At 42.4% G+C, this 14,293-nt stretch overlaps 1 protein-coding gene across 2 annotated transcripts in view; it reads left to right on the forward strand.

Annotated features, from left to right (window-relative positions):
• The window catches only part of MCM8 (minichromosome maintenance 8 homologous recombination repair factor), a 45,906-nt gene that overhangs the window by 4,655 nt on the left and 26,958 nt on the right, over positions 1-14,293 (forward strand). For both annotated transcript variants that reach the window (XM_008256292.5, XM_008256293.5), the window contains exons 4-8: positions 1,356-1,438; positions 2,192-2,341; positions 5,060-5,163; positions 6,894-7,092; positions 12,373-12,458. In XM_008256292.5, the coding sequence (XP_008254514.3) occupies positions 1,356-1,438; positions 2,192-2,341; positions 5,060-5,163; positions 6,894-7,092; positions 12,373-12,458 (622 nt within the window). The remainder of the gene's footprint in view (positions 1-1,355; positions 1,439-2,191; positions 2,342-5,059; positions 5,164-6,893; positions 7,093-12,372; positions 12,459-14,293) is intronic.

Below are 14,293 nucleotides of genomic sequence, written 5' to 3' on the forward strand. Positions count from 1 at the left end.
TGTATAGGAAAATGTGTTTCCTGGATGGTTTTTTATTGCTGTAGAGTGTATTAGCTACCAGTACCCATTGTATTCCCTTAGCAGTTAGCTCAGAATACTGTAAGCGATCAGTAGACTGCTCCTAGGTAGGCACATTGGGCTTGACCAGTCATCCTTCCAAAGTACATTATTGTACTGTTCTCTGTGGGAGACGAAGTTGAAAATATTACAGAAGTTAAAGACATGAAGCATATAGCTGTATAATTTGTGGACCAGTATCAAGTGTTTGTCTCTCACTTGATCTCAGGAAAGGATTTGACAGGTGGCAATTTAGACTAGTAGAATTTACTTAGTAAAGACTATGATAATCTTCAGCTCTATTTCAGAAGAAGACTTTAGTTCATGTGTCTGACTTGGCTTTATTACAATTTTTGGTTTAAACTTATCATGTAAGCTATTTAAACTAATTATGCTCTGTTAAGTGTCAAAAGACTCAATACAGTTTCCTAGATGTTGAGGCTTTTAGAGTCGATTCCTTTTTGCATTTCAGATTATGCAGACCTAAATTTGTTTTATTTTTTTAAAGATTTGTTTATTTATTTATTTGAAAGGCAGAGTTTACAGAGAGGCAGAGGCAGAGAGAGAGAGAGGTCTTCCATCCACTAGTTCACTCTCCAGATAGCCACAACTGCTGGAACTGCGCCAATCTAAAGCCAGGAGCCAGGAGATTCTTCTGAGTCTCCCACATGGGTGCAGGGGCCATCTTTTACCGCTTTCCCAGACCATAGCAGGGAGCTAGATGGCAAGTGGAGCAGCTGGGACTTGAACCGGCGCCCATATGGAATGCTGACACTGCAAGTGGTGGATTTTACCTGCTTTACCATAGCACTGTTTTATAATCTCAACAATATATTCTGGGGGCTGGTGCTGTGGCTTAGTGGGTAAAGCCACTGCCTGCAGTGTTGGCACCCATACAGTTTGAGTCCCAGCTGCTCCACTTCTGATCCAGCTCTCTGCTGTGGCCTCGGAAAGCCGTAGAAGATGGCCCAAGTCTCTGGGCCTCTGACCCACGTGGGAGACCCAGAAGAAGCTCCTGGCTTTGGATCAGCCCAGCTTTGGCCTTTGAGGCCATTTGGGGAGTGAACCAGCAGATGGAAGATTTCTTTCTGCGTCCGCCTCTCTGTAACTCAGCCTTTCAAATAAACAAATAAACCTAAAAAATTTTTAAAAAGAATATATTCTGTAGCAGCTCTTATCTGAATATAATAATAATACAAAGTAATTGAAGTAAGTCACCTACCATGTATATATTGTTACTTATAAATGTGCTCATACATGTGTGGTTATTAACACTAATGCTGTATTTGTTGGATTAGTTTACAGTGGTAGCTCTCCTTTTATTGAGAAGATTCAAGCATTTGAAAAATTTTTCACAAGGCACATTGATCTATATGATAAGGTAAGATTCCTCCACAATAAAGCTGCCAGTCCACACGGATGTGTCATCAGACAGTGTGTGTGATGTGCTGGTGACTGGTCACATTGCCTTGGTTCAGAACCCAGCTCTGCCCCTACTCAGCACTCTGGACTTTAGTGAATTTTTTATCTGTGCCTTGATTTTCTTATCTGTCAGTTGGAAATGACAATATATGCATCTACCTCAGAGTGTTATTTATTTATTTATTTTTGACAGGCAGAGTGGACAGTGAGAGAGAGAGAGACAGAGAGAAAGGTCTTCCTTTGCCATTGGTTCACCCTCCAATGGCCGCCGCGGTCGGTGCGCTGCGGCCGGCACACTGCGCTGATCCGATGTCAGAAGCCAGGTGCTTCTCCTGGTCTCCCATGGGGTGCAGGGCCCTAGCACTTGGGCCATCCTCCACTGCACTCCCTGGCCACAGCAGAGAGCTGGCCTGGAAGAGGGGCAACCGGGACAGAATCCGGCGCCCCGACCGGGACTAGAACCCGGTGTGCCAGCACCGCAAGGCGGAGGATTAGCCTAGTGAGCCGCGGCGCCGGCCTTACCTCAGAGGGTTATTAATAACCACAGTAAGTTATTATATTTAAAATATTAGAGCCATTCTTGACACTAAACTTATAGTACTCACCATTATCACCACATAAATATGTACTTTCTCAAATGTATAATGGAATGCTTAGTTAAGATAATTGACTAAGAAAGTAATTATTGTTTTAATACTTTTATATTTCATAGGATGAAATAGAAAGAAAAGGAAGTATTTTGGTGGATTTTAAAGAACTGACAGAAGATGATGAAATAACTAACTTAATACCAAATATAGCAACTGAACTAAGGGATGCACCTGAGAAAACCTTGGCTTGCATGGGTCTGGCAATACATCAGGTAAATACCTGTTTCACACACTCTTGTCAGAATTATAAAGGAAGATTTCACAGTGATGGTACTTTCTTTAAAAGACATTTAAGTTTTACTCATAGATCTGGGCTAGAATTGAATGGTTGCACGCTGTCTTGTCTTGAAAGACTCCATTCATTCTGTATTCAGTAGTTTACTTAAACAGAACATTTATTCCCAACTTATTTTAATTAATCTAATTAAAGATTGTACAGAAATTAAGCCCTGATTTCAAGGAGCTGTACAGTCTCAAAGGGAAGATGAAGCAAGATGTCGTGGTGTTATGAGGTATGAACTTGGGGCAGAAAAGACCAACCTCAGCTCCAGATTTTGTGACATAAAGGCAAATAATTTAATTTCCTTGAATATCCCTGTGTATGAAGTGGAAACAGTACGTGCTGTGCCAGCTTGAGTTCTTCTCAGGGTCTCATGACAGGATACATGAAAGCATTTTTGAGGCTAGCAGACATAAATGCTTTAAGCAGATCTTGGGATAGGCACAAAGTGCTGAGTGTGTTCAGAGGTCATGATAAAGACCCAACTGTTGGGGAGGAAAGGGGAATGCACTAAAGCTGGAAGGGGTTATGACAGGTCTTGGAGGGCAGCTAGAATTTGAACATACAGCAGAACAGCTAAGGGCATCCAGGTGCAAGGAGCAATTCATCACAAAGATTTGTGTGCTGCTAGAAACCCTAAAGTAGAATCCTTGGCTGTTGTATTCAGGCTTTTCTGGCTCATTATCTTCCCATATGCAAGTTGCCAAATGCTTTCCTTTCTCTTTCTAAAATATCTCTTTTAGGGGTGAGTGTTTTGTGAGGCAGCTTAAATCACCACTACTTGGGATGTTTGCATCCCATATCAGAGTACCTGGTTTAAGACCTGGATACTCTGCTCTGACCCAGCTTCCTGCTGATGCATACCCTGGGAGGGAGCAGATTATGGCTTAGGTACTTGGGTCCCTGCCACCCATGTGGGAGACTCAGCTGGAGTTCTGGGTTCCTGGCTTCTGCCTGGCCCAGCGCTGACTGTTGGAGCATTTAAGAAGTGAATCAGCAGATGGGCGATCTTTATCTTTCTCTCTGCCTTTTAAAAACAGTGAAAATAAATAAATAAAATTCTTAAAAAATACGTCTCTTAAGCCTACCTGCTTTCTATCCCTCTTAGGCTAAGCCTCCTTTATCTTTCTTAAACTGAAACAGGATCTCTCCTTGGAAACTGTGGTGACTCTAGTGACTTCTAAGTGAAGTCCAAATCCTTTATGGAACATTGGAGACTTTAAGTGATCAGGCTTATGTTCATCTCCCAATATTGTTTTTCATTCACTACAATCTGACTAAGCTGACCGCCCTCCAATATTCTCTAAACACTCCTGCCTCTTGTATGTGCTGTCCTTTCAATGTAGAATTCCCCTCAGCTTGAGGCTGGTGTTGTGACATAGTGGGTAAAGCTGCCATCGGTGATGCCAGCATTCCATAAGGGTCTCAGCTGCTCCACTTCTGATCCAGCTTTCAGCTGGGAAAAGCAACAGAAGATGGCCCAAGTTCTTGGGCTCCTGCCACCCATGTGGGAGATCTAGGTGAAGCTCTTGGCTCCTGATTTCAGCTTGGCTCAGCCCTGGCTGTTGTGGCCATCTGGGAAATAAACCAGCCAATGGAAGATCTCTCTCTTCCCTCCCTGTCTCTCCCTCTCTCTTAATTCTGCCTTTCAATAAAATAAATGCATGAATAAATAAGTAAATCTTTTTTTTTTTTTTTTTTTTTTTGACAGGCAGAGTGGACAGTGAGAGAGAGAGACAGAGAGAGAAAGGTCTTCCTTTGCCGCTGGTTCACCCTCCAATGGCCGCCGCTGCAGCCGGCGCACCGCGCTGATCCTGGCAGGAGCCAGGAGCCAGGTGCTTTTCCTGGTCTCCCATGGGGTGCAGGGCCCAAGCACCTGGGCCATCCTCCACTGCACTCCCTGGCCATAGCAGAGAGCTGGCCTGGAAGAGGGGCAACCGGGACAGAATCCGGCGCCCCAACCGGGACTAGAACCCGGTGTGCCGGCGCCGCAAGGTGGAGGATTAGCCTATTGAGCCACGGTGCCGGCTAGTAAATCTTTTTTTAAAAAAAAGAATTCCCCTCACCTTGTGTATTCAAATTCTTTGAGCCAAGCTCTCTGTGTAAGTCTTTTTTCTCGTGATCTCATGATCCTTTTCAAAACTAATGGTATTTTGTCCATAAAGCTTTACAGTCCTTATAACAATCATAGCTGTATAAAGACTGCTTTGTATACAAGTAGGTGTTTAATATTTATGTAGTATCAGGTGCCAAAGGAGTGTGCATTGTGTATTTTGAAGATCATCTTTATTTTCTGTCTTGATTATTCAGTGAATATGGAGAAATTGAAATTTTTATTTATTTTAATTGAAAGCCAGAATACTGGCTTTGGGGGCTACTATAAGAACTTTTAATATTAAGTTTGGTTGCAACAGAAGGTAACAGACAAGGATGCTGGAGTTTTCCAGTCCTGGGACAGCAAAATCCTAAGGTTAAACATAAATCCACTGTAAAAGAGGTAGTCATAGCTAAATATCACATTTTTAATGGGCTATTAAGGGTTCTGTTCTGAACTGTTTATGTTCATAAACTTTGTGTTTTCTAAAATTGAGTTCTGCTTAAAGAGGATATTTTGTTTTTCAGCTTTTGTTTAAATGCCTGTTGTCTTTAGGTACTAACTAAGGACCTAGAAGGGCACGCAGCTGAATTAAAAGCCCAGGAAGGATTGCCTAGTGATAGAGAAACAATGGTAAATGTACCGCACGTTCATGCAAGGTGAGGAGTTTGTGGGTAGCCAAGTGTTATGTAGAATAGACCACTAAGACAGAGAATGAGAACCTTGTTTTATAAAAAGAAGGAAACCAGAGAAAAGGTTATGAGTGCTTTTGCTATCTGGTTGATAGTCTTACCTAAGTGAATCCACTGAAAATTACTCAAAGAGACCATAACAGAAATCAACATTTTAATAATTTGATTTGAAAAGTTTTGGTAAGCATTGGTTTTAGATGTGTATTTGTCGGGCCGGCGCCGTGGCTCAATAGGCTAATCCTCCACCTTGCGGCGCCGGCACACCGGGTTCTAGTCCCGGTTGGGGCGCCGGATTCTGTCCCGGTTGCCCCTCTTCCAGGCCAGCTCTCTGCTATGGCCAGGGAGTGCAGTGGAGGATGGCCCAGGTGCTTGGGCCCTGCACCCCATGGGAGACCAGGAAAAGCACCTGGCTCCTGGCTCCTGCCAGGATCAGCGCGGTGCGCCGGCTGCAGCGGCGGCCATTGGAGGGTGAACCAACGGCAAAAGGAAGACCTTTCTCTCTCTGTCTCTCTCTCTCTCACTGTCCACTCTGCCTGTCAAAAAAAAAAAAAGATGTGTATTTGTCAAAACCTTCTTGAGTAAATTTATAAACTTTGTAACATATTCAGAGGATTTATGTTGTTGAATTACTAAGTTTTTACTAGACACAAGGGAGTAAGTGAAATTATTTTGGTTTTCTTGAATTCATCTTTGTTGTATTTTAAGATTTTAAATTTGTTATATAAATAAGGTAATCATCACAGTTTTATTTCTTTTTCAGATTTTATGGAAGACTTTTTCCTAACAGTTCTTTAAAAAAAAGTTAGAAACTCAAAAGTTGTTGAATCGTAGATTTCTTTGTGACATTATTATTATTTTAAGATTATTTATTCATTTGAAAGGCAGAGAGACAAAGATCTTGCATCTATTTGTTTACTCCCCGAATGCCCACAACATCCATAGCTGGGCCAGAGCTAAGCCAGGAACCTGGAACTGAATCTGGGTCTCCCATGAGGGTGGCGGGTACCAGAGTGGGACAGCTATGACCAAAATACTTGAGCCATTACCACTGCCTGCCAGGGTGCACAGAAAGCTGGGACTGGAATTGAGGCTAGGATGCTATTGTCTTTTTTTTTTCTTTGACAGATAGAGTTAGTGTGAGAGAGACAGAGAAAAAGGTCTTCCTGCCGTTGGTTCACTCCCCAAATGACCGCTACGGCTGGAACTATGCCGATCCGAAGCCAGGAGCCAGGTGCTTCTTCCTGGTCTCCCATGCAGGTGCAGGGACCCAAGCACTTGGGCCGTCCTCCACTGCTCTCCTGGGCCACAGCATAGAGCTGGACTGGAAGAAGCAGCCGGGACCAGAACCCGGTACGTGCCCATATGGGATGCTGGTGCCACAGGCGGAGGATTAACCTAATGAGCCACGGTGCCAGCCTGGGATGCTATTGTCTTAAGCAGCCTCTTAACCACTGGGCCAAATGCCAGCTCCCTTCCTTTTTTGACAAAGTTTTTCCCCCTAGAGACAGTCTATAGAATATGAAGAAAAGGGAAGGCTTAACGTTTTTAATTTTTAAGAATGATTTAGCTCTTATGAGATTTCTGATATCTAAGAGGATGTAGTTTGAAAATTCTTTAGTTGCTCCCAAAAGGAACTTGTGAAATACAGACATCCTCATTGTAAATTTATGGATAAACACGTTCCTGTTTTGTTTTAGAGTTTACAACTATGAGCCCTTGATGCAGCTCAAGAACGTCCGAGCAAATTACTATGGGAAGTACATTGCTCTGAGAGGGACAGTGGTTCGTGTGAGCAACATAAAGCCTCTGTGCACCAAGATGGCTTTTCGTTGTGCTGCCTGTGGAGAAATTCAGAGTCTTCCTCTTCCAGATGGAAAGTACAGTCTTCCCACAAAGGTGATGTGCTCTTTAACTCCTTTTTTATGTATCATCCCGGTAAGGAAGGCAAATCAGTTGACAGAAAACATCTGAAATGGTTTTGAACACAGAGCTTATTTTCTTTTCAGTTTTTAAATTATGAAATACTTCAAAGTACAGAAAATACAGAAATAAATAAAACATTCCTATACTTACCACCCAAAATTTACATTTTGCAGCGTGTGCACACACACATATATTTATTTATTTTTAAAGACTTAATATTATTCGAAAGGTGGAGTGACAGAAAAAGAGGGAGAGATAGAGAAAGATCTTCCATCTGTTGGTTCACTACCCAAATGGCTGAAGCCAGGAGACTTGAACTCTATCTGGGTCTTAAGTACTTGGGCCACCTTTTGCTGCTTTCTCAGGCACAAGGGCAGGGAGCTAGATTGGAAATGGAGCAGCTGGGACTCAAACCAGTGCTCCAGTAAGGGATGCTGGCATCATAGGTGGTGGCTTAACCTGCTGTGCCACCATGCCAGCTCCATCCAGGTATATTTTTAAAGATACAAAGCATTAGTGTCTCTTATTTACCCTTTGTACCCTTCTCAGAAACAGTCACCATCTTGAAGTTAGTATGCATACTTTCTATTCATTATTTTGACTTCATAGGCATAGGCAATATACATCAAGTTTTCTTTCTTTTATTTGCTTCTCCTTTTTGGAAGTGATATGTTTTGTTCTTTTTTTTTATTAGCTTTTTTTTTTTTTTTAAGATTTATTGTATTTATTTGAAAGACAGTTACAGAGAGAGGTAGAGACAGAGAGAGAGAGGTCTTCATCCACTGGTTCACTCCCCAGATGGCCACAACTGTCGGAGCTGAGCCAATCTAAAGTCAGGAGCCAGGAGCTTCTTCTGGATCTCCCATACAGGTGCAGGGGCCCAAAGACTTGGGCCATCTTCTACTGCTTTCCCAGGCCATAGCAGAAAGATGGATTGGAAGAGGAGCAGCTGGGACTAGAACCAGCACCCATATGGGATGTGGGCCCTTCAGGCCAGGGCTTTTACATGCTGCGCCACAGCGCTGGACGCTTTTATTAGCTTTTTTTAAAAAAGATTTATTTATTTGAATGGCAGAGTTACAGAGAAGCATAGGCAGAGAGGGATGTCTTCCATCCACTGGTTTACTCCCCAGATGGCTGTGATGGCTGGAGCTGGGCCTATCCAAAGCCAGGAGCTTCTTCTAGATCTCCCACATGGATGCACGGGCCCAGAACTTGAGCCATCTTCCACTGCTTTCTCAGGCACATTAGCAGACAGCTGGATTGGAATTGGAGCTGCCAGGAGTTGAACCGGTACCCATATGAGATGCTGGCATTGCAGACAGTGGCTTTGCCCACTACGCCACAGCACTGGCCCCTCATTAACTTTTTTAAGCAATAGGTTTTTGTTTGTTTTTGTTGTTGTTGTTTGCTTTTTTGTTTGTTTTGAGGATTTGTTCTATTTATTTGAAAGGCAGAGTTACAGAGAGAGCCAAAGAGAGATCTTCTGTCCACTGGTTCATTCCTTAAACAGCTGGGCTGAGCTGAGCTGGGCCAGGCCAATCCAGGAGCCTAGAACTGCAACTAGGTCTCCCATCATGGGTGGTGGGGGCCCAAGTTACTTGGGTCATCTTCTGCTGCTTTCCCGTGTACGTTAGCAAGGAGTCAGATCAGAAGTAGAGCAGCTAGAACCAGCACTTATATGGGATACTGGCATGGCAGGCAGTGGCTTAACCTGCTGTGCCACAACACTTGCCAACATAGAGTTTTAAAGTTATTTTAAAGTAAGCAATATCTGTATATCCACTATTATGAGCTGGCAAATAATTTTTTTAAAGATAGAATTCTCTCTGTTCCCCTGCTCAGTTCCATTCCCTTTATTCTGTTCTCGAAGGCAGCCACTATTTTGAAATTTGCATGTATTCTTCAAGTCTGCATTTTTATTCTTGATTGTAAATAGGGTTAATTTTGTTGTGTTTGTATAAATGACATAACAGTATATAACATTTTGCATCCCTTTTCACTTGGTTATTTTATAGGTCTACTATTTTAATATGCACCTAACTCCTTTTAGTTACTATAGAATATTCCTAAATAACCACTGTTGGTCCATTCTGGTGGTGGTCATTGGTGATGTTTCCAGTTGTTCACAGTTAAAATGAGGCTGCAGAAGACATCCTTGTGCATAGCAGAGAAGATTGTAACTTATAGGCTATACTTGTTTGTGACTCCATCAGACACTACCAAATTACTTTCCAGAGTTCTGGTCCCTAACACCCCCTACAGGTATTTTAAGCATTTCTCATTTCCCCATAATTTAATTAATGCTTGGTATTGTTAGTGTTTTTGATTTTTCTAGCCTGCTGGGTATAAAGTGGTATTTTATTTATAATGTGAATTTTTAGGGTTTTTATTATGGTTGAGCATCTTTCTTTTTTTAAAGACTTATTTGTGGGTCTGGCACTGTGGCACAGCAAGTTAAGCCATTGTCTGCATGTGTCAGCATTGCATGTGGGCGCTGGTTCAAGTCCTGGCTGTGTTACTTCCAGTCCAAGTCCCTGCTAATGTGCCTGGGAAAGCATCAGAAGATGACCCAAGTGCTTGGGTCCCTGCACTCACGTGGGAGACCCAGAAAGAAACTCCTGTGTTTGGTCTGGTCAAGCCCTGGCCATTGCAGCCATTTGGGGAGTGAACCAGCAGATGGACGCTCTCTCACTCTATCCTTCCCTCTCTGTGTAATTCTGACTTTCAAATAAATAAATAAATATTTGTTTTTAAAGTTTATTTTGAAAGTCACAGAGAGAGAGGAGAGAGAGATCATCCATCTGCTAGTCCACTCCCCCGATGGCTGCAATGGCCAGGGCTGAGCCAGGCCAAGGCCAGGAGCCAGGAGCTTCATCTGAGTCTCCCATGTCTGTGGTGGGGATCTGAGTAGGGCCATCTTCCACTGCTTTCCTAGGCCATTAACTAGATCAGAAGTGGAGTAGCAGGGGCTTAAACTGGTGCCCATATGTTATGCCAGCATTACAGGTGGTGGCTTTACCTGCTATGCCACAACGCTGGCCCCTGGTTGAACATCTTTTCATACCTTTATTGGTTATTCAGTTTCCTTTATTGAATTTTCTGTGTATATCTTCTGTTCATTTTTCTGTTTACTGGTTAATTCATAGAATTACTTTACATATTCTAGATACTAATTACTGATTAGATATTTGTACATAATCAGTATCTTCTCCAAGTCTTTGGTTTATCTTTTAATTTTGTCATGTTTTTTCTGTTTTTGTACTGTTTTTACCTTTTAAAAAATTATTTACATATTGAGAGCAGAGTGATAGAGACAGAGAGCTAGTATCGCTTATTTACTCTACAAATGCCCCCATGTTGCTGGAGATAGGCTAGGGTGAAGCCAGGAGCTGGGAGCTCAGTCTAGATCTCCCACTTGGGTGGTTTCAGTGACCCAGGTACTTCAGCCATCAACTGCTGCCTCCTGGAATGCGCATTAATAGGAAGCTAGAAATGGGAGCAGAGCTGAGCTCAGTCAGGCACTTTGATATGGAATGCTGGCATCCCAACTGGCTTCTGTCACACCGCGCCAAGTATCTGCCCGTTTTTCCTTTTGACATGGTCCAATTGATCAGTCTTCTCCCTCATGACTTTGGTGTTCTGTGCCCTGCCTAAAAAGGCTTCCCCCACCTGAGTAATATAACATGCTTCTGGCATCTACTTCTAGTGCTTTTGTATTTAGATCTTCTGTCCATCTGGGGTTTAATTTTGTGTATAAGGTAAAGCTAGAGATCTAGTTTTACCTGAAAAACCATTTGTCCTGTCACCATATGTAGTGAAGCCTTTTGTTGCCTCTCTTGTGTGATGCTTCCTCTGTGGTATACTGTGCTTCTGTAGAGGTGGGAGTCTGTTCATTTCATTGGTCCTGTACAAGCTCCATATGGTTTTATTCATGTTGGGCATACTAAAACTTTAGATAAGGCAGGGTGGTATGCTGTATCCATTATTTTCCTGAGTTGACTGTACTGTCTTTGGACTTTAATAAATTAGACATTAATTAAATTTTTATTCATTTAGAGGTCAACTCCTAAGTAACTCCTTGAAGAATTAGGAATGGAAACAGTGTTTCTGTTTGAAAGCACAGGGCTGCTTTCTCTTATGGGAAGCACAGAGTGTTAGATTCAGTTGTAAGTTCTGAATACTCTGGTATTGATAAGTGGGTATCATCTATACTTTCTTGGCTTAAGGCTCAAGGCAGAACCTTTAACTCAGAGGCCAGAGTTTAGATCTTGATTTAATCCAGGTATTTTCTGTAGATAGTATCTGTTCAGAGTATTTCCATGCCTTCTAATGAAGTGAGTCCCAACACTGACTCCTAAATGACGTGGTGGAGGTCCTGCATGTGTCTGAACTGCAGTGAATTAAGTGACCAAAAAGATGGCTGTTCAATTTGATCTGTCACTGTTGCTGTATTAACAGATCACCCTATAACTTAGTGGTTCAAAATAACAGTAATCATTATTTATCACAATTTCTGAGGGTCAGGAGATTGGAAGACTACTAAGCTCAAGATCTCTTGTGGAATTTCTAGTCAGGTGGTGGCTGAAGCAGGTATAGTAAGGTGGCTGACCAGGGATCTGTCTCTCCTCCATGTGGTCTCTGCAGAGGCTGGTTTTGGCCTCTCACAGTATGGCAGTCCAGGAAGTTCATGCTGCTCATGTGGCTGTTGATAGTCCCAAAGCAAGGATGTAGTTGATAGGTAGAAATGGTTTTCCCTTATATGAGCTAGCCTCAGAAATTGTGGCATCACTTGTGTCACATTTTTTTGGTTTCTAAGTGAGTTACAAGACTGCCCAAGTTCCAGGACGGGAAATTGGACTCCATTTCTTGATAGGGGAGAGGCAAGGTTCTAGAAAAGCTTGAGCAAAAATGTTGTCTTCATTTTTAGAAATTCCTGTTTGCCAGTTTTTGAATTTGTAAATGATCTCAAGGTCCAAATGCCAGACAAGTGACTTGTGAAGCTTGAACACAGTCTGCCTGTATGTTGATTGCTGCCTCTGTAACAATCAGTATTATTATATTGTACTACAAACAGTGTAAAAGGAGGCTAGGGGACAGGAACTGGTGCCTGTGTGGGATGCTGACATTGCATTCAGCAGCTTAACCCGCTACGCCATGACACCGACACCTAAGTGAAATATGTTAACTAGGATTTTCCTGAGATGTGATTGCAGTGTATTAGTGTCTGAATGTGAATGATTCCTGTTGCAGTGTCCTGTGCCTGCGTGTCGAGGGAAGTCGTTTACTGCTGTCCGCAACTCTCCTCTCACAGTTACAATGGACTGGCAGTCGATCAAGTAAGCAATCAGACTAGATTGTTAAATAAATAAAAGACTGAGTAAGTCTATAGTTTTATTCTGTTATACTGTGATTTTTTTTTAAATCTGTAAACAATAAAGTATATAATAGGTTAATTTGATGAGCAACTTATGTGTTAAAATGATAATTGTCTTTATTTGAAATTTATTCTCTGTCAGATTCCAGAAAGACTTCAGTATGCAATTATTTTGTCCTGTTACTGCTAAAGAATAGTTTGTTTTTAAATCTCAATTATGTGGTTCACTGAATTGCACGTAGACCATAAACAACGCTATATGTTTCATTCATATGGTTTTTTTTGCTGTAGAAGAAAGGTCTTATGCCTGCCATATTTAGCAAATTCAATTTATGTTTTTTTCTGAGGCTTAGCTTGGGATGGCCTTGAGGAATTACTCATCTAGTGCACCGAAACATTTGTAAACATTAAGGTGACAGCCTTATAATGTGTATCAAAGCCTTACAATTATAGCAGTTCCTGTTCTAGAAGCTTATCTGATAAAAAGTCATGATATTATGCAAAAATAGTTTGCTGAAAGTATATTTTCATAATGTTGATAAAAATTGGGAACATCAAGGGGCCAGCGCTGTGGCGCAATGGGTCAAGGCCCTGGCCTGAAGCGCTGGCATCCCATATGGGCGCCGGTTCTAGTCCCAGCTGCTCCTCTTCCAATCCAGCTCTCTGCTGTGGCCTGGGAAAGCAGTGGAGGATAGCCCAAGTCCTTGGGCCCCTGCACACATGTGGGAAACCCAGAAGGGGCTCCTGGCTCCTGGCCTTGGATCAGTGCAGCTCCCGCTGTTGCAGCCATCTAGGGGGTGAACCATCGGATGGAAGACCTTTCTCTCTGTCTCTACCTTTCTCTGTTACTCTGTCTTTCAAATAAATAAATTTTTTAAAAAATTGGGAACATCAAAAGAAAATGATTACAAGAAGTCTTTTATTTCACTGGTTGTTCAGAATGATCTCATATTTAATTTTTAAAGATTTATTAGGAGTTTTTTTTTTTTTTTTTTTTTTAAGAATTTAAGTCAAAGTTACACAGAGAAATAGAGGTAGAGAGAGAGAGATCTCCCATCCGCCAATTCACTCCCCAATTGGCTGCAAGGGCCAGAGCTGCGCCAATCCAGAGCCAGGAGCCTCTTCCAGGTCTCCCACATGGGTTCAGGGGCCCAAGGACTTGGGCCATCTTCCACTGTTTTCCCAGGCCACGGCAGAGAGCTGGATCAGAAGTGGAGCAGCCAGGTCTCGAACTGGTGCCTATATGGGATGCCTGCACTGCAGGTGATAGCTTTACCTGCTATACCATATTACCAACCCCGAGAGATCTTTTATCTGCTTGTTCGCTCACCAAATGGCCACAAAGGCCAGGGCTAGACCAACCTGAAGCCAAGAGCCAAGAACTCCATCTCCCATGTGGACAGCAGGGGCTCAAGTACTTGAGTTATCTTCTATTGCTTTCGCAAGAACAGGGAGCTTGATCAGAAGTGGAGCAGCGTTCATATGGGATACTGGCATCACAGGTGGTGGCTTAACCTGCTGTGCCACAGTGCTGGCCCCGATCTCATATTTTAGTGTATACCATATTTAGACTAAGTTTATTGCTTAGCAGTTTATTTTTCATAAGCTTTTAAGAGCTGATTTGTTTCCTTTACCATTTCAACATAATTTTCTGTTCTTTCTTAAATCTGCTGTGGAATGCCTGGAATCCACCACTTGTTTAAATACATACATACATACATACATACATATATACATACACCTTTCTGAGCTGTACTTGAGCCTGGATCACTTCAGACCTACTGCCCTGTTTCATTT

This window comes from Oryctolagus cuniculus, chromosome 11 (assembly GCF_051225735.1).
Source record: "Oryctolagus cuniculus isolate XC-2025 breed Fujian yellow rabbit chromosome 11, ASM5122573v1, whole genome shotgun sequence".
In the NCBI taxonomy this organism is placed as follows: Eukaryota; Metazoa; Chordata; class Mammalia; order Lagomorpha; family Leporidae; genus Oryctolagus; species Oryctolagus cuniculus.